We start from the raw sequence: 19,866 nt of genomic DNA, 5'->3' as shown, positions 1-19,866 counted from the left end.
ATTTTTTAGTTTATATAAAAAAAGAAAGATACATTTCAATAATATTTCTATATCTTATTTTTTATTATAATTTTTTTTTAAAATATTTTTTTTTCTTAAATTATGTATCTAATCATAGAAGGGAGTTACAAAATAGAGTCGTCATATAATGATTCCAACATCAGACCAAACCAATGGCCAAAAGTCGGATAAGATCGTGAAGAGCCGTCTCATTTTTATTTTTCTGAACAGTTCCTATAAAGCACAAAGGCAGACACGTCAGCTTCCCATCATACCAGGCACCCACTTTTGTCCCCTTTTGTGGACCCTGATACAATACCACTCTCTCTCTCTCTCTTATCCCTTTTTCTTCATCTTTTACATGTATTTAAACAGACTCTCCTTAACGCAAAACATATTCATACATCCACATTCTTAATTCAATTCTCCTCTCCTACTGTTGACCTTTGCATGAACAATTATTCGGCCTAATATTATATTAGCAAAACAGTCTCATTCACATTTGGTTTGCCTTATTTGATCCGTCTCATTCAATATTCAATTATTAATTCATAATCTATTTAAAGATAGTACGTGTTCTTGGTCCTTACAATCACATAAAAATTTCAATCTTTTCTAAAACTTACCTGATTATTTGTCAAAAATATTATTCAATGGCAACTGCTATGGGATATGTTGGGGCTGCTTCTTGGATTAGTTTGACAAAGAAGAAGATGAAGGGTGATAAAATTAGATTTAATGTTTCTTGTATATATTCGCCTTCTGTGAGTAATCCTTACAAGACGTTGAGGATTCAACCTGATGCTTCTGAAACTGATGTCAGAAAGGCTTTTAGACAGCTTGCTCTTCAGGTATATATCTTCTCTCTTCTAATATATATGTCTGATATTTTAATTTCGTAGGTGTAAAAATAGTTATTCCCTTTGATATATGAGTTGGGGAAAAGTAGCAGAATATCGTAAACATATCAGAATGCGTGTATGTTGATCCAAACACCAGGATTATAAAAAAAAAAAAAAAAAAAGTAGCTTATGGTTAGAAAAAGTTGATGATGGAGTAACAAATACGAGTATTATGATTCGTCTTATGCATGGTATTTCTTTCTTTTAATGGAAAAAAAGTGTTTTTTGTTCAAATATGTATCCTCTAAGGTGAATTAGTTAGCTTTCTGTGAAATTGTTGCCTTTTCATCTTGCTATTTTAGGCTTTTTTGCTTCTCCTCTATTTATTAGACTTGTTAATTAATGAAATGTGTTTTGATGGGATTTCAGTATCACCCTGATGTGTGCAGAGGAAGTAATTGCGGCATTCAATTCCACCAAATTAATGAAGCATACGACGTAAGTTTTCTGCATCTAGCCAATCGACATTTCTTTTGGTCCATCTTATTTTTATTTTTTTAATTTATATTTTCTTATTTTATAGTTATAAAATTGTGGATTATATGTTGCTTTAGCTCTAACTTTAAATTAAAAAAAAAAGTTGGGTGAAGCAGAGAACACAGTGAACCAAAATGAAAGAAGGTTGACAAAGATAAAGCTTGGATTCTTGATACTTGATAGTGTGATTTGTATTTTTCTAATAATCCTACTAATCTATTCCTAATAATAAAATAAAAAGAAGACTCTAGTTTAAGCCACTAACAGAGCCTCAAAGGATTAATATGAAACTTTATTCCGTAAACAAATACTTGGTAGGCATCAATCACTTCATCCTTGGATTATTTAATCATGTGGGGAACCAGTGGACACGTTTTAGGCAAAAGGTCCTTTTCACTTTATGTTAGAAAATTGAGAGGTGTCAATTACATTATCTAATAATGTCACCATCCAGATTTTCAATTAGTATTACGTACTAGAACTTCTTTGTGTAGGTCCATTTCTTTCAATATAATATTTTAGGATCAATTATGTTAAACTTCTCAATTATTCAGTCTCTTTAATTTCTTTAATGTTTGGTTATTGGTGCAGACTGTGATGAGTAACTTGAGAGGTGAAACCAAGAGTGCAGAGATATTTGAGGAATTCGCTGATGATGATTATGATTCCATGAGAGGAGTTAATGATCCAGATTGGGATATGTGGGAAGAGTGGATGGGATGGGAAGGGGCTGGCATTAGGGACTATTCTTCACACATCAACCCTTACATTTAATCTTTAATCTGGATTACTATAGTGTTTTTGTGAAATACCAAAAAGAAAACCCATCCATCTCTTCAATTTAAAGATGGTTTGAGGTTTCTGTACAAACTCAAGTGGGAAGATGGAGGAGTTGTATATTTTGTACATAGATGGAAGCCTATCCTCCTTTGTATTTACCGATTATATAATGATAATAATGCACGGATTATATATCAATGAGAATTTACATTACTGGAAAATATTCTATTGTCCTAATTCCTAAAATAATTATGAATATTACAGCTTCAAGAACTTTTAGTTGTTTAATGTTTCATAATCCGTTGAATGTTTATGTAGAATAGGTCAATATGGATTGAATAATGAATTGAAATTCAAGAAGTTCAATTGTAACAGAGTCAAAATCAACATTCTTATGTGTCGAATTGGAAGATTTGGTCAATTTCAGGGGATAAAGTCGGATTGAACCAGTAAATGGGGATATTTTTTATTTCGGAAAAGGGCCAGATATGCCCGTGGACTATACGATATTACACGCATATGCTCATATTTTAAATATTGTCCCAGACGTGGCCTTACCGTTATGTTTTGCAGTCACTCGTGTCCTTGATTTAACAGAAACCCGAAAAAAATATTGGAGGGCATATTTGTTCACTTTCACATAGTATAGGGGCATATTTGATCCGTTGAAATTCCTGAACTACATATTGTAGCAATAGTCCTAGATTTTTTTATTTTTTTTTTATTTTTTTGTAGTGCACTTTATGCTAGCCAATGTTCTTTTGGTACTGCATTTTGAAATTTCACGCGTATAGTGCAACTCCACACTCTGCTCCTTATTCTTTCACTTACTTATAAAATATCCGATGCTTCGAGTTCTTCATATAGTCGTGGAAGAGTTTGTGGATGTGGAGTTGCGGCACTCCATCTCACATCATGGACTGCAGGTGTCATAAGTCTGATGTAAGTTATCTCTTTTTCCTTGTAATTATTTTTTTGCGGCAGATCAATGAATTTTTTTATGTTTATGTTTATGTTTTGTTGTGGTAGATCTGTCCCCTTGTGATTTTTGTTGCATGCTATCATGTAGATATTTGAATTGAGAAGATGGAAAATTTCCAGAAGGAACTATCTAGGTCATCAACAAATTGAAAAATAAAAAGGATGTTATTATTAGTGAAAGAATATTTGAAAAGATAATATGGTGCTCTTATTAGCAATTTCCAAAAAAATAGTGCTCTTGTTAGTAAAATCAATCTTCAAAAGATGGATGTAATTGCATTTAATCTTTTAGTGGTATAATTTAGATGTAATTTAATGGTGGATGGATTGTAATTGTAAATGTTTTTTTTTATGTTTTGGAAAGCAATGATATTTTGTGCCGTATTGTTGTTTTTGTGCCATAATATTCAGGAATCTCAATAGATTGAACATGCCTCTATACTATGCGAAACTGAACAAATATGTTCTCCTATATATTTTCATTAAATCAAGGGCACAAGTGACTGCAAAACATAACGGTAAGGGCACGGTTGAGACAACGTTTAAATTATAGGCAAAAGCGCATAATATCGTATAGTCCAAGGGCAGATCCGGCCCTTTTCCCTTTTTATTTTGAGCCAATTTTTATTTTTTTTTAAAAGCATGTGGAACCAAATTAACAATTTATGTGAAGTCTCTTTCTGAGAGAAGCAGAGCCGGTGGGGGTGATGACTGATGCTGGGATGTGTGAGGGGGTTCCTTTCTATTTTGTCAGACTTTATTGCCCAAGACAATACCGTAGTGGTCACTTTCGAACAATAATAAGATGAGTAAAATTCATTGCACCGTGCAATTATTGATTCATTTGTAACACATTGACAGCATCCTTTATGACTTTTGGGATTGGGAATTTGGAATGTGTGAGTCATGTTGTTTTGGCTGGCTGTTTATCAAAAGAGAGAGAGCAAAAAGAATGTCATGGAAGAAGCACCGTGGCAAAACAAACACAAACGCCTTGTGATGAATACCTTGGGAAATTTTTTAATACTTGTGATGTTTCACACAACTGACATTAATTACACATGGCTCCTTTTTGTGATATAAAAGGCTGCGAATTGTTTCCTTTTTTTTTTAGTTATTATTCTCTCATTAAAAATGGCAAAGAAGTTCGCAGAGGTGGTAAAGAGTTGACTCCCTCCGTCCATATTACTTGCATGTTAGCTCAAAAAAATCAATTTAAAAAAAAAACAGTTACTTTAGAAATTCAAAAATAAAATTGACAATTATTTTCAACCATATTCTCAATATTAAAGAAGTTGTTCTTTTTAATACTGCTTAATTATCAAAAAACGTTATTATAAAGGTAAGTGGTGATTTAATCATTTATACTTTGTATTTATTGTTTTTTCTTATTGTTCGTGAAAAAAGCTAAGCGACAATTAAAATGGGACATATTGAGTAATAACAAGAAAAATGGATAAATCAAAGGATGAAAATTATGAAAATACCAAATATTTAACTGCATATCCATTTCATTAGTATTACTAAACCCATCCTAATAGAAAAAGCAAAAGAAAATGAACAAGAAAAAGAGAAAGAAATAAAGAAAGCAAGCAATCAAAATTATGACCCAACGATCACCAAAGTTAGGAACTTAGGATTATTGTTATAGGAGATTTGAATTCGAACCTCAGTGAAGATAAAGTATTACAAGGTAATTATTTTTATTTGTCTAAATTTTTTTATGATAGATTTACTCCACACTTATATTACACACTTACATTGGTATAAGTGATACACATAGTAGAATATTTAGAGTACATGAACTCTAATAGAAATACCACCATTATCTTAAAAAGGAAAAATATAATTTTTATCATATTGGAAAGAAAAATATGAAAACTACCACCTTGTTTGGATAGTTGTTTCTTATTGTATTGTTAGTTTAAATATAACGGTTCAGTAGCGGAGCCAGAGTGTCGAAGACGAGTTCGGCCGAACCCACAACCTTTTGTTCAAACCCTATATATTTTTTAAGAAATTTATGTAATACATACAAATTGGTAATTTAAAACCCAAGAACTTAAAGAGTTTGAATTCGGAACCAACAAACCTCAAATTCTAGCTCCGCCTCTGTAATGATTGTTTTGATTGTCACTTAAATTTTATTATATGTATCGTTAAATCTATCGTTACATAAAGATGAAAGTCTTATGTTATGTAATGACTGATCTGGTGCGATTAGGTCATGAATTTTTTTTTCTCATTTTATCTTTATTTAATATCTAATAATCATATTTTACCATGTACCATACTTTTTTGTTATACCTCTATACTGTTGAATACTCTTTGTGTAGGTTTATCCTTTAAATTGTTGGTGTCTGACACAAAGTAACGACGGGAAACTATTTATCAAAATAATACAACACAAATACAATACGACAATACAACAATATGTAACAATCATCCAAACAAGATGTGGTTATCTGTCACGATCAGAAAAATATGAATACTACAGTGGTTAGCTGTCAAGATTTGGATTATAGTATCAACCAGTGTTTTAAAAGGCGTTTTTGGGACGAGGCGCACCAAAAACGCCTGTTGTGGGGCGAAAGTCTCAAAAGGCGTATGCCTAGCGATTCGGGACATATGCCGGGGCGTGTGGGGCGAGTTTTTTGTGTTGGGGGTACGCCCAGAAAACTTCTCCAAATTAAAACAAAATTTGTTAAATAAGTCCTTAATATAATGACCAAATTCTCAAAAATCAACTTGTAATTACTCAAATATTTTAAAAGGAATTAAAACATTAAATATAAAGGTCAAGACCTTTTTTTTATTGCTAGATGCCTAATTTATGTTCTTTCCTAATTCTTTACCTTGTCTTCTACTATATCAAAAAAAAGTACCGAACAATCACTTGTGCTTGTAAGTAGCGTATAATAGATTGTTTTGATTAATTTTTTGTGGTGATGGAGCACATCTATATATATATCTATTTCAGTTAAGTATAGTTTTCTTCAATTATTTATGCAATTTTACCTATTTACAAATATTTATTATAATTATATTATTTTATGAATATTAAAAATTAAATACCCATGGGCTTACGTCCCGTGCCTCGATGCTTACACCTAAAACGCTTCGCCTTACGCCTCTGCCTTTTAAAACATTGGTATCAACGCATGTATCATAATTTCGACTTTCGGACTATCAAATTGGACACTCCCAAATTCGAGTTAATTATGTATTAAAAAAAAAAAGAGAGAAAAAAGGAAAAGCAGCACGAATCCAGCCTAAATAAATATATAAATAAAAATCAGTGTTAGTTAAATGTGTAAGGAATATTCTTCAGCCACATATAAATAATAAAGCAGAAGATAAATAAGAATACGAAATATACAATTTTGTTTTTTTAGGACTGATATTATATTTTCTGCAATTGCAAATTGCGTAAATTACAATTACTGTAGGGCTGAAAAGAAATCAATTTACACTCATTTGCTCTATACTACCAGCTTATTAGGTCAGGTCTGGTGACTTCTACGTTTTTTCTCAATCGGCGAATTTCCGGTGTGCCACGTGGCGGCGGAGCTACAGTGACAGTTCCAATCGAAACCCTAACCCGTAAAGTAAAATCGGGCCGAAATTTGGACTGATTTAGGCCCGCAATTTCAAATGAGGGCCTGGTTAATTTGGTGAACACCGATCTACAGTATAAGGTTCCTTCCTATTTACCTTTTCTCTGATAATTTACAGTGGTGAATGCAATTTGTTAACTAGGTATGCTTAGTTTCTGCTCCCTCTGCATAAATAAAGCTTCATTAGTGAATTTTACATGTTAGTTTCAATTACTCCATCTGTCCCAATTTATGTGGCATTTTTCGCTTCTCGAGATCCAAACTGAACTTTGACCAACATTTTAAGATGTGAATTTTCACCAAATTGGTATGAGAAAAGTTGCAACTTATTGTACTTGTCATGTAGTTTTCAAATGTATAAATTTAATCTTAACATATTGAGTTAATCTAATCCAATTTAATTTCAAAGGTTAGTCAAATTGACTATCGAAAAGCGAAAAATGATACATAAATTGGGACAGAGGGAGTAAAATGTTTTTCTGTCAAAAATACTTTTGAGTTTCTCAAGCTTCAGTGTTAATTCAAATGTTTTCTTTAGGAAATCATTTATTGATGTTGGATTGGGTGTTGAAGTAGCTGACATGTAGTAATTGTACAGGTGTAGGATAGGGTATTAGAATAATATCTTCTTGTTCAATTTTCTGAGTTTCGATTAAACAAGTAGGATTGAGTGAGAGTTGACCTATCCACAAAAATAAAAATAAAAAAATAAAAAAAAATAAAAAAGAAAAAAAATTAAGAGTTGGATGTTTGTTAAGGAAAATGATACCTCACTCTTATGTGAATAAGTCATAGAAAACATTTTGGAGAAAATATTTGCCAAATTTCAAGGTAGCTAAATGCTCGTAGGAAACATTCTGAACACACTCTTGATGTCATTTACTGTATCTTTCATAGTATCCAAACAGCCTATTCCACATATACTGATTTGCGATGCCATTAAATCCCAAAACTAATTTAGCCACTGGGTGTTGTATTACAGAACTTGATTAGGTAACATAGACATTGTCCATCTGCCAACATTTTAACTTATCAGACACTGGGCTGAACTCGTAGGCAGAGTCGATACTTTCGGGGAAGCTGCTGATGCTGAATGTAGACTAAATGTGTTTTTTTAAAGTACATTTGATGATGTGTATGCAGTTAGCATTTGCTCACCTTTGACTCTGCCTCTTATTTAACTTGCTACTTCGTCAACTTCTCAGTCCCTCATGATTGTGGCACACACCTCTACTTCTTTTCTTATCTATAGTCAGGGGACTGCTGCTCATAACTAATAACTATCCATCTAATCCACGATAGCAATCGCTAAAAAAGGAGTAGGCAGTTTCATCCAAAGAAGCTTCACGAAAGTTATTGCTGGCATAATGGACCAACTTATCTAAATTCCTACATGGCCCCTAACAAACGCGATTAACCTTAATGAAGGAGTCTATGGAGAATCATGGGTGGGGATGGAGGTTTCTTTCACAGTTATTTGTTTGGGTTTTCCAGTTTTACCTCTTGAAGCTCATTAATTTTTTCATTTGTTCCAGCAGCTAAAAGGCTTCATTGATGGCTGAAATCAAAGAACGCCTGCTTCCACCAAAACCTGCATCAGCAGCAAATCTTCGAGAAGTATCTTATAGGCCCCCGGGGGCCTCTGGCCGTCAACCTTTTCAAGGTATAGATGTCTTGGGCCTTAAGAAGCGAGGTCAAGGACTTCGATCATGGATTCGGGTTGATACATCTGGCAATTCCCAGGTCATTGAGGTTGACAAGTTCACTATGATGCGTCGTTGCGACCTTCCAGCTCGTGATCTACGTCTATTGGATCCATTGTTTGTTTATCCATCAACGATCCTTGGCAGGGAGAAGGCAATTGTTGTAAATCTTGAGCAGATTCGATGTATCATTACAGCTGATGAGGTTCTCCTGTTAAATTCTCTTGACAGCTATGTCTTGCACTATGTAGTGGAGCTGCAGCGGAGGTTGCAAGCTGCAGGAGCAGGTGAGGTTTGGCAGTCAGAAGGTGAGTTGAGCAGAAGAAGAGGAAGCAGGAATATTGAGAATATTTTTGGTACTCCGTCCCCGGATTATTTGCCCTTTGAATTCCGGGCTCTTGAAGTTGCGCTTGAGGCAGCTTGTACTTTTCTTGATTCTCAGGTATGTAGTAAAAACACCATCACGGGGACTTTGTTTTCATCTATATATTGTATGAGTATATGGTACAAGTTTTGCAATAAAAATCTACTAAGACCTTATGTCTGAGTAGCCTCAAGTTACATTTCACCTGAGGAAATATATATACCTTCTCAAAAAAAAAAAAAAAAAAATATATATATATATATATATATGCATTAATGCAATACTATGGAAACATTAAGTGTGCCAATGGCATTAGTTGCTTTGAAGGGGCAAAATACAAAGATACTTCTTCCAATTTTTGCCGGAAATAGCTTGAGTTTTTTTTTTTTTTTGTTTTTTGTTTTTTGATAACCGGGAAATCCTCGAGGGCACTTTTCTCTATGGTGGTGCACTTTTCGAAACTCGAAGGATAATGGGCCCGTTTCTCTATCGTTCTCCACTTATGTATTAGGTTTTTCCCTACAGCAGGATTCGAATCCATGACGTGCGCCTAACCAAAGCCTGGGGGCTAGGAAATAGCTGAGTTATTGCTCTGCATACTTAATAACCCCATATCCTTGCCCTTCACACACATGATCTCCAGCTGATTCAAAGCTTAAATATCATTTTTAATTGTTGGAAATACCTAACGGGACTCATACTCTGAACTTAGATTATAAAATGGTTGCAGAGTAGTTACTCTGCTCAATTTCATTTTGGTTCTATTCAAAATACTTGATATTTCGGTTTAAGCATGTCCGCTCTTCATGCTCGTGGGGAAATGGAGATGATTGTAAGTTGATATAGACAGAGCACCGAGCTCGATCCAGGACCCTCTCCTTTTTTTTATCAATTAAGGAGAGAAAAAGAAGATAATCATTTATGAGTCAACAGTAGATCATAAAACAAAACTAGTTAATAGGAGAAAGCTCTGGAGCTTGGATGCCTAATTAAAGTTGGGAATCAATATATTCACTTGGTCTAGTGTGAGTTGGCATAAAAATATGTGAAAAAAGCTAGTAACCACTTCACAGAGCCAACACTCATACTTTAATACACAAGTATTATTTTAACTCCTTGTATGAGCATTAGAGCATCATTTCTTAGATTTGCAAGAACCCTGGTACTAACTTGAGCACCAACAGAAACACTGAAATGGCTAACTGTGAACTAAGTGTGTTGTTACAATTGAATATATATGGGCATGACCTAGAACTAGTTCAATAAACAACTGTAATAAGTATTCTATAACAGGATTTTCACGAAGTAGATAGTTTTTCTGGGTAGTTCTGTATTATCTGGTTGGCGTCAACCTAAGTATTTTAATTTTGTTTTCTTTCCAAATGATCAGGCAGCAGAACTGGAGATTGAAGCATACCCATTGTTGGACGAACTTACATCTAAAATTAGTACTTTGAATTTGGAACGAGTTCGTAGATTGAAAAGTAGGCTTGTTGCTTTGACTCGTAGAGTTCAGAAGGTATCCTAGTTATTTATTGTTCTTAGTATTTTTCAAGCACAAATTACTGATTGTATCATCTTAACTTCTACCATCTATTATCTAGGTTAGAGATGAGATAGAGCAGCTTATGGATGACGATGGGGACATGGCTGAGATGTATCTTACTGAGAAGAAAAGACGGATGGAGTTGTCTTGCTATGGAGATCAGTCTTTGCTTGGCTACAGGTCAACAGATGGTGCGTTGTCTGTGTCTGCTCCGGTTTCCCCTGTTTCTTCACCTCCTGAGAGCAGGAGGCTTGAAAAAAGCTTGAGCATAGCAAGAAGTAGGCATGAAAGCATGAGAAGTTCGGAAAGTGGCGCTGAAACTCAGAGCATAGAAGAGCTGGAGATGCTCTTGGAGGCTTACTTTGTTGTCATTGACAGCACCCTCAACAAGTTGACATCGGTATATTCCACAGTGTCTTATTGTTTGTCCTTTCATCTTGTATTCCTTTTCTTAATCAAGCTTTTTTTTTTCCTTCTTCTGTCAGTTGAAGGAGTATATTGATGATACAGAAGATTTCATTAATATTCAACTGGTATGCATTATACACTCAAGTTGGTTTCAAATGAATTTTACTTCACATTAAACCCTTCTTGACTTGTTATGACATCAAAGTTGTAAGATTGGATTAGTTAAAAACATGCAGCTTATTATAATTTGAGTTATAGGTTTTCTCGTGTCATGGGCAATTCTTGGTGCAGTAACTGTGTACATGTGATATAAACTTGATTTGAGGATATTTCATTTGCAGGATAATGTCCGGAATCAGCTAATACAATTTGAGTTGCTGCTTACAACTGCAACCTTTGTGGTTGCCATCTTTGGGGTTGTGGCAGGAATTTTTGGGATGAATTTTGAAGTACCAATGTTTAACGAACCAAATGCATTTAAATGGGTCTTAATAATTACAGGTGTAACTGGAGCAGTGATATTCTTTGCATTTTTATGGTTCTTCAAATATCGAAGACTGATGCCACTGTAGATGCTCGAGAGCACAGCCAATTGAGAATACACCTGGTGCAAGTTAAGTGGACGGCCTGGTGGTGATATTGGAAGGCATTTGACAGTGGATCCTATTTGTGGAATAAATAACACGAGCCTACGAGAAATAAGCGCTTCATAGAAGACTAGTATCTGTCAATGCTATGTACCAGGAAATCTGATAGATCTACTGAATCATGTGATATTCTTGCTACTAGCCCTTGTAGCCTAATGGTAGTTTCAAAGTTCTAGTACATTACTCATTATAATAGCATTGTATTCTTGAGTTCAAAAGAATGAAAATGGGTCATTCTTGTCAAAAGCAACCATTTCCAATCATGCAGCAACTAGCTCGAAAATGCCAAAAAGTTTAACGTCGAGGGCTTCAGTTTATTTTGACAGCAAAAGTAATGACTGTCTTTACTTATGTGGCTTAGGACCAAATTGATCACTTTGGAATAGGAATAACATTTTATATTTTATATATATATATAAACGTTTAAAACCAAAGGCCATATACTAAGGACCCCCCCCCCCCCCCGCGTCCCCCCCCCGTTTTTTTTTTTTTTTTTTTTTTTTTAACACTATTGCACGACAAGAATTGAACAATTACTTTTATATTTTTGTTTGGTAAGGAGAAAATAATTTCATAAAAGATATTTTTGTTGACACTTCTTCCATTAAGAAATTAAATTTTAAATTATTTTGCCATGTTTAATTAGATAAGTTTAATTTATACATTTTACTTTTCTTAGCCTATTTAAAAAAAATCACATTTTTATATGCAATAAATATTTAATTCCAACATTCTCATATAACATTTTTTATAAAAATTACATGTTATATTTGAAACGATAAAATTTAAGGATTTGTTTTAATTTTTCATCATCATCTATCTAAATAATCTTAAATAGTAGGATGACTAGGATATCTCTTTCCTGAGTTGTTAAATAGATTTTCTAAAGTTTATTTTTGAGTTGAATAAGTTTTCCAATAATAGAAAAAAAAAAGAAAAAAAAACGGGTTTTCCAATAAAACACCTTATCACCAATCCAATGTTGGTTATATTTCCCTCCACAATCACCTGTCAATAACACCAGCCAACCAACCATTGTCATGGCCGGAAATTCGGCCTTACAGACACTCACTGTTCCTCGCTGTAACCCATCTCCCTTTATCTCTTTTTCCTTTTCCCTTTTCCCCATACGCCCAGTCTTCCACTCACCCACTAATTACAAAACGTCTGTAAATTCAGTCCCCTTGAAGTTGAAGGGGATTAAGTGCATCAAGAATGAAGTAGGAACTGACCCAAAGGCCGGCGTTAGTGTTTACAAGCCTAGATCATATGAAGTTCTCGTTTCTGATGCTGCCAATTCTCTCTTCTATGCCCTTAATGATGGAAAGACCAGACTCGAAATTGACTTCCCGTAATACTACTCCCTTCTTCCCTCTAATTCTCTCTTTTTATGTTTGTAGAATTAACTTGTCCACTTTCTTCTTCGGTTTAACTTGCCTGATGATACTTCTGCTTAAGGCCTATAGCTGTTTCATAATCTGTAATAGAAAGACAAATTATTTGGTATTGGAATGAAATGGGTCCAAACAAATGGACATTCAGGATTCATATAGCTGACTTTATTAGTTTGGGATTGAGGCACAGTAATTGTAGTCTTTTTTTCCAGTAATTTAGTTGTTTTCAGAATTAGCCAATGTGTTTTCTGCTGCACAGTTTCTAATTTAGTTTGACTGGGCACCAAGTTTAAAAAAAGAAGGAAAGACTTTTGAAACTTGTGGTCTAAAACAAGTTGTAAATATTTGTGTGACTGGAATTCATTTCATTAAATGTAAAAGAGAAAGTATCAAATTAAATTATTTCTAGATATAGAAATGTATCATTCTTTTTGTTACAGACTAAAAAGGAAAGTGTATCATATAAATTGGGAAAGAGTGAGTAGTAATTTTTTTTTTTTTAAGAAACTGGTACTGAAGAGTGAGTAGTAATTATGAAGCAAACTTGTTAAACAAGTTTGTACTGTTAAGCAATGGCGGAGCTAGGAATTTGGCAAAGGGTGTGTACCTTTTCTTCTCACTTGTGTTGAGGGTTCAAAATTAAACATATACTCATAATAACTAACATTCAACCTGTGTACACCGCGTAATTTACCAGCGAAGGTTGTGCACTAGACTACCCTTCGCCTAAGGTGGCTCCGCCCATGCTGGTAAGTTGAAATTATTCCTAGTCTAAATCACCTGAAAGGAACAAAATTGAAATCTTTTGAATGAAATCACTGGCAGGCCAGTGGTAAGTCTACTTAAATTTGCGTTATATGCAAATGTAAGTGGTGGGTTGGAAATAATCCCGTTTTATGTAGAACAAAAGAACCAACATAAGGACATACGTCAAGAAGTATTATTTGTGGGTTAGTGTGTACGTTACATTTTTGTACATATGTATTCGTGACCTAGATTCTGTTGCAATTCCTACTTGTTGTTTGTTTCATAACTTTAAGTCAGGTCATGTCTCAATTGAGAAAAGTTCAAGGTCTTTTAGGCTAGTGTCAGCTGTACATTAACTTTTGCCTTTGAATTGTCAATACATTCATGAAGTTCGATAGGGGTTTAACCTTTTTGAGTACATGCTTATTCTTTCAATAATAAATTTGTCATATCTTCTTTCCTGACAACTTTTCCTGTTTGTTTCAACTCTCCATTGGTTTACATCTTCAGGCCCTTGCCCACCAGCATTTCTTCTTATAAGGTATTATATTAACCGTCTTAAACGTTGAAATTTTATGTACCTTGCTATTGACATCATATTGTTGCTGGGAGTTGTTCTATTTTTCTGTATGATTATAATTTCTCATATTTTGCATCTTACTGATTATGCAACCTTGCAATGAGCTCAACCCTCAAATTTCTTAATATGTGAAGGGATCTTCGGATGAGTTCAGTGATGCCAATATCCAACTTGTACTAGCTGTTGTTAAGAAGCTTCAGGAAAAGGAGGAAACTAGAGCTTGTGTGGTGAGTAGAAACTTTGTCATCCTTTCTTTGTACAAGTTATGATGCACTAAAATGCACAGAAGCAAGTCTGACAAGATCCCTCAATTTGTAGGTGTTTCCTGACAAACCAGAAAAGCGTAGGGCCTCCGAGTTTTTCAAATCAGCTCTTGACTCGGTACTAAATAACCCATGTAGATTTCCATTTTCATTTCTGATGCCGTGAACCATAGCATTTTGTTCTAGTAAGGAATGCATTCATGTGTAAGTGGGGTGCTTTTGTCTGTGTGTTTAGTTTTGTCTTATCGAAACCCCTCCTTGAACTAGAGATGAATGATTAACTTTTGAGAAACAATTTTAGTTGTTTATGATATAGTTCGATTCATCTTCTTTCTCTTTTTGCATTTTATAGTTGCAGTTCATGCTGTAGTTTTCTGCTTCTCGCAAAAATCTCATTGAAATTATCATGCTTTCTTTAACTCTTTCAGATAGATGGTATTACCATTAGGTCCTTGGATGATATTCCTGCTGGTGCTGTGACTACATTCTTCAGATCTATAAAGAATACACTGGACTTCGATTTTGAGGATGAGAATGAAGGTTAATTTCACAAATTTAACTGTTCTTATGATTCCAACTCTTTCATCAACTTAGCCACTGTTGTTCAATAACCCAGTTCTCTTCAGATGTTACAATAAATCCATTTTTGTTTCCACATAAGCTTTCTTTTTTGGTTCTTTTCTTGGAGGGGAGAGGGGAAGGATGATGCAATCCTCTTATGTCCTTCAAAGAAAAAATAATAGGAAACAGTCTTTTGAATCTTGTCAAGTGTTTAAGGCTTTTAAGTCTTTATGATATAAATTAGAAAGCCTGCAAATGTTAGGTTCCTGTATTGCATTCAACTCGAAAAGAACTGAAGAACATCAACAGTTTAACATGAGTGCATGCGTCTTGTACTGATGCTACCCAGTCCTGTTTCAAATCAGCTGGAGCTTTTCTCCTTTAGCATTTGGGGTATTTCCTCAAACAGTTTGTTTTAGTCGTTGAAATTATTTATGGAGGGAATGTACTCTGCATAAAATAGTAGAGAGATCCCCTCATAAAGTTATGCAGGTATTATGTAGGAAGAAAACTTAAATCCTAACCAAACATTGTGTATGCTATGCTAAGTTTTATACGGAGATTAACTATCTTTAAAGCATCAACCAAAGAATCCAATAAATTATGCAGAATTTTATACATGGATAGACTACTCCTGAAAGACCAACCAAACGGGCCTTAGGGTTAAATGGGTATAGCTATTTTTTCTTTCTACATCTGTTGTAATTTTTTTGAAGCTCTTTAAGCAATAGCTTGGTTCCCCGTTATTGCAATGATCATCAATCTTTTGCTTATGCTATGTGTACTATATCTGAAAAGCTTTATGCATCTTTATTGGCTCAGATCGTTGGAAGTCTGACCAGCCTCCTACACTTTATATATTTATCAACTGCAGCACTCGTGATCTTTCGTACATTGAGAAGTATGTGGTAAGATCTGTTGGTATTAGAAAGTCATGCTATCTAATTTCCAATTCCAAATTTACAAGAAATAATCTCCAATAAAAATTAAACTTACTAGTGTACCAATGTGTGGTCATCCTTAATTCCAATTGTGTCTCTTGTTCTTTGGTGAAAGTCTGTTAAACTTTTATGTCATCAACCAACTTGAACTGGTGATTCTATTGGCTAATGTTCTGAATACTTTATTCTCACCATTCCCCCTGGAGAGAAAAAAGATAAAAAGAAGAAATAAAGAAAGAAGCAATTTAGAGATGGTGAAAAAAGACATAATGGCCGTTCAGAAGAGCCTTGCATGATAACTTTTCTTGAAGTTCTTCCCTACTAATTTTTTACTATTAGTTTAATTTGTTTGTAGAAATAATGCGAACTTCCTGGGACGTGTTTCCTTTGCTCTTCCATGTAATCTACCTTAGAATTGCATTGTCCACCCGTTTCGTATTCACTTTATTTGTTTATTCTACAGTACTTTCAAATGAATGTTTCTTGTATGTATATTCAAGGGTTGATGATGTTGACATCTACTGCATTGATAATGTGCAGGAAAAATTTGCTATGTCAACCCCTAGCCTCCTTTTCAATCTAGAACTTGACACCTTGCGGTAATAAACAGTGATCCCTTTCTTTGATGGATATTTTGCTGATCAATATGTTTTTGATTAGTATATTTTTTTTTGGTTAATTCCTCAATGATATTCTGATTAACAATAAATTTATTCAAAATTGCAGTGCTGACCTGGGTATTGTAGGCTTTCCACCCAGGGAATTGCATTACAAATTTCTTTCTCAGTTCATCCCAGTTTTTTATATCCGAACAAGAGAGTACTCAAAGGTGGAAAGTTTGTGATCTTGGTTTTATGTTCATCTGTTATCGACCTTGTAATATTGTAATGCATAATTTCTTTTTTCTTTTTTCTCATGGAAGACAGTTGCAGTGGCACCTTATATTGTGAACTACAGCGGAGCTCTCTTTCGTCAATATCCTGGTAAGATTTTGTTCTTTCTGTTACACGCTTATTTAGTGATTTTGTTACTTCCATTTCATCATTTCCCAATTTTTGTCGACTTCTATTCTTGCTTCTCAATTATAGTTCCTTCTTTCTGATACCAAACCATGAGTGCAGATTATTTTCCTGGTGTTCAATCCAGTAAAACAATGGTGGACCAGAAATTGGAGGATAGAGGATATTAGTTATTTAAGTTTAGTGCAAGGAACTATATGCCTAGGTTATATTATGAGTGTAAAATCAAATCTGATCCTAGGAACTGTTTTCTCACTGAAAATGAGATGAGAGAAGAAAATGAAACCCCTTATTTGAATTCTTGTCTTTGTTTGCGAACCAAAATTAGGACGACATACTGTCACATTATAATTCTTTGCTTGTTATAGTTATTGTGGAACTTCATAATATTAAGAATAACTTCACATTTAAGAAAATTTAAATGCTCCAAATGAAAGTATTTGAAACTAGATAATTAACATCATATCAGAATAAAAGATATAAGCATTTTTTGTCTCATGATATTCAGGCTTCAGCACAGGTAATATATATGCCAATCACTCACCATTCAGGTCATTAGGATGCTCTATCTTTTAGTTGGTAAACAATGAATATGCTGAATACAATATCAACCCCACCCTGCAAAATAAACAAATAAATAAAAGACAAAAGAACAGCACCTGCTAGAAGTAAGATTGTGTATGTAGTGTCTCTGTACCAAAATGGAATACCGACAACCTTTAGTTTGGTTTTAAATTTTGCAGGGCCTTGGCAGGTGATGCTGAAACAGACAGATGCTTCTTTTGTTTGTGTGGCAGAGAGCGCAACTCGCTTCACTCTTAACGAAGTAACTATACATCTTCTTTATGCTCTTTATGCTTCTAAATAACTTTTATGGTAAATAAGTTGCTCAAACGTGTTATGGCAGACCAAGGAAGAACTATTGAGAGTCCTTGGACTGGAAGAGGAGCAAGGAAGCTCACTTCAATTTCTCAGAAGAGGATACAAGGTCTTGTTATAGTAATTTCAACTTTACATAGTTTTTGTGTTTATTTGTATATTTTTCTCGTTACTCAAAACAACTACTACAGTTTCTTTGAAAGGATGAATGGCTTTATTGCTTATACTGAGAAGATTAGTGAAATACGCAATAGATTTGAGAATATGTCTGAATGCTGCTTAAATGCCTTCCTGCAGACTGCAACTTGGTGGGAAGAAGATGTTGATTTAGAAGCATCCTCTGCATGGCGTAGTTGAACAGAAGATTGCCACAGAAGAAGAGGATGGTTGATGGAGACTTATAATAGACACTCGGATGGTGGAGGAACAAGCTACTAAATTACCATATTTGTTGATCCAGCATTTCCTTCAGAAAAATGCTCTATGTATTTATCTTATCTTTTAGTAACTTGTATATTTCAACCAAAAAGAAGGTTGTCTTAAAGACGTGACTAGTCCTTTGAGGATTCTTTGTGCCGTCCCACCCCTTCCCTCCACCATTGTCACCCTTATTTTTCCCTTTATATTTATTTGAATATGAGTACTAAGCTCAATCTCTTCTCCAACTTGTGAATACAAAAACATTGAAGAAGGTTGATTCCAAGTGTATTCCCCTCCTTCTGAATGTTGCTCTTATCAGCCAAAGGGAATTCTCTTATTTCTGCAATGTAACTATTGAAAGATATTTTAAGCAATCAGGTATAGATGTACACTACAGATTTTTACTCTACTTATCACATTTTACATGTACACTATCTGACTATCGTTTGCCCTTACTATAACCCAGTTTAATATCTATCAACATATGCATTCACATCTCAATTTATTACTTGACTATAGTAAAGAAATTAGTGTGGATAAGTATTTTTGGGAAGGTTACACATTTGGCCACTCGGTGAAAAATATTTACAGTTGCTAGTCAATACACATATATTATACACTAATTATATATCTGTCGACATTTTTCTTGGGCACCAGTCATTTATGTTAATTTCTCAACATGGCAGTCCGCCCAAATGGTACCAACCGGGTCATTCGCACAAATACCTATTCCGGGGCTGTCTTTAATTTTTGCCCTTCAACGTTTTTGGCGCGGCATAACTTAGATTTTTGCTCGGCATGACTTACGTTTAGCTTCAAGATATGCATCATAACATCCCACAGGTTATGCCGGACAAGGCAAATCTTTCAACATTTAACATAAAAATAGCATAATTTTAGATTTTGCTAGGCATAGCTTATGTTTAACTTCAGCATATGTATCATAACATCCACGAAAGTTATGCTGGACAAGGCAATACTTTCAACGCAGAGGCGGATGGAGCACTATAATTTGAACCCCAAACTTTTGCGGGTATAAATTTATGTGTAAAAATTTACTAAAATTATAATAAATAGTAAAGATGAACCCATAACTTTAGAAATATAATAGGTCAATGCCAAAAAATTTAGAAGGTTGAACCCCTAGAGATTAAATCCTAGATCCGCCTTTGTTTCAACACTCAGCATAATCTGAAAAAATACTACACAACTCATGCCGCATAACTTATTTCTTATGGATTTTATGCCTAGCAAGGCAAAAGTTTAGCAAGGATAAAAAGTTTAGCGAAGCGAGGTTTCGATATTTTCGAAGATAAAAACGTTACAAAAATATGCGTTTGAAGCGCACTATGCAAAAACAATGTATGGTAATAAGCAAGTTTCGATATTTTCATTAAATAAGTAGCGCTAAAAAAAACCCCTTGGTTTCGGTTCGAACCCCTACCTCAATCAAAAATTTAAAAAACCACATAGTTACGTTTGGACAAAATTTAAAGCAAACCTTTGCTTAAGGCCTAACTTTGTTTTTTGAAGTGCAATGCCTTGCGATATATATATTTTTTTTAAACAATGTATGGTTAAGCGAAGGACGAATATTAAAGGCAATTTTCAAGATTGTCCAAAATAAAAAAGTAAAA

At 34.2% G+C, this 19,866-nt stretch overlaps 3 protein-coding genes across 4 annotated transcripts; all 3 read left to right on the top strand.

Moving 5' to 3' along the window:
* The first annotated feature begins 386 nt into the window (after window positions 1-386).
* LOC132052269 (chaperone protein dnaJ 8, chloroplastic-like) lies at window positions 387-2,380 on the top strand. 2 transcript variants are annotated; one of them, XM_059443733.1, is made up of 3 exons: window positions 389-851; window positions 1,272-1,340; window positions 1,971-2,380. In XM_059443733.1, exons 1-3 carry the CDS (start codon window positions 654-656, stop codon window positions 2,151-2,153), a joined length of 450 nt encoding a protein of 149 aa, XP_059299716.1. In that variant the 5' UTR covers window positions 389-653; the 3' UTR covers window positions 2,154-2,380. The 2 variants fall into 2 exon arrangements, with proteins under 2 accessions (XP_059299717.1, XP_059299716.1); XM_059443734.1 differs by lacking the exon at window positions 1,272-1,340 and having other exon boundaries at window positions 387-851.
* A 4,146-nt stretch (window positions 2,381-6,526) lies between these two features.
* LOC132052268 (magnesium transporter MRS2-1-like) lies at window positions 6,527-11,671 on the top strand. The gene is made up of 6 exons (XM_059443732.1): window positions 6,527-6,838; window positions 8,293-8,902; window positions 10,215-10,343; window positions 10,429-10,770; window positions 10,856-10,903; window positions 11,120-11,671. Exons 2-6 carry the CDS (start codon window positions 8,312-8,314, stop codon window positions 11,348-11,350), a joined length of 1,341 nt encoding a protein of 446 aa, XP_059299715.1. The 5' UTR covers window positions 6,527-6,838; window positions 8,293-8,311; the 3' UTR covers window positions 11,351-11,671.
* A 702-nt stretch (window positions 11,672-12,373) lies between these two features.
* Window positions 12,374-18,512, top strand: LOC132052267 (protein LPA3). Its single transcript, XM_059443731.1, has 12 exons — window positions 12,374-12,776; window positions 14,077-14,107; window positions 14,281-14,373; window positions 14,465-14,527; window positions 14,838-14,949; window positions 15,793-15,878; window positions 16,452-16,510; window positions 16,638-16,740; window positions 16,834-16,894; window positions 17,674-17,756; window positions 17,838-17,918; window positions 18,107-18,512. The coding sequence occupies exons 1-12, from the start codon at window positions 12,466-12,468 to the stop codon at window positions 18,164-18,166; spliced, it is 1,143 nt and encodes a 380-aa protein (XP_059299714.1). The 5' UTR covers window positions 12,374-12,465; the 3' UTR covers window positions 18,167-18,512.
* The last annotated feature ends 1,354 nt before the right edge of the window (window positions 18,513-19,866 follow it).

Source organism: Lycium ferocissimum, chromosome 4, assembly GCF_029784015.1.
Source record: "Lycium ferocissimum isolate CSIRO_LF1 chromosome 4, AGI_CSIRO_Lferr_CH_V1, whole genome shotgun sequence".
Classification (NCBI taxonomy): Eukaryota; Viridiplantae; Streptophyta; class Magnoliopsida; order Solanales; family Solanaceae; genus Lycium; species Lycium ferocissimum.
This window is presented reverse-complemented; position numbering and strand designations above follow the sequence as displayed.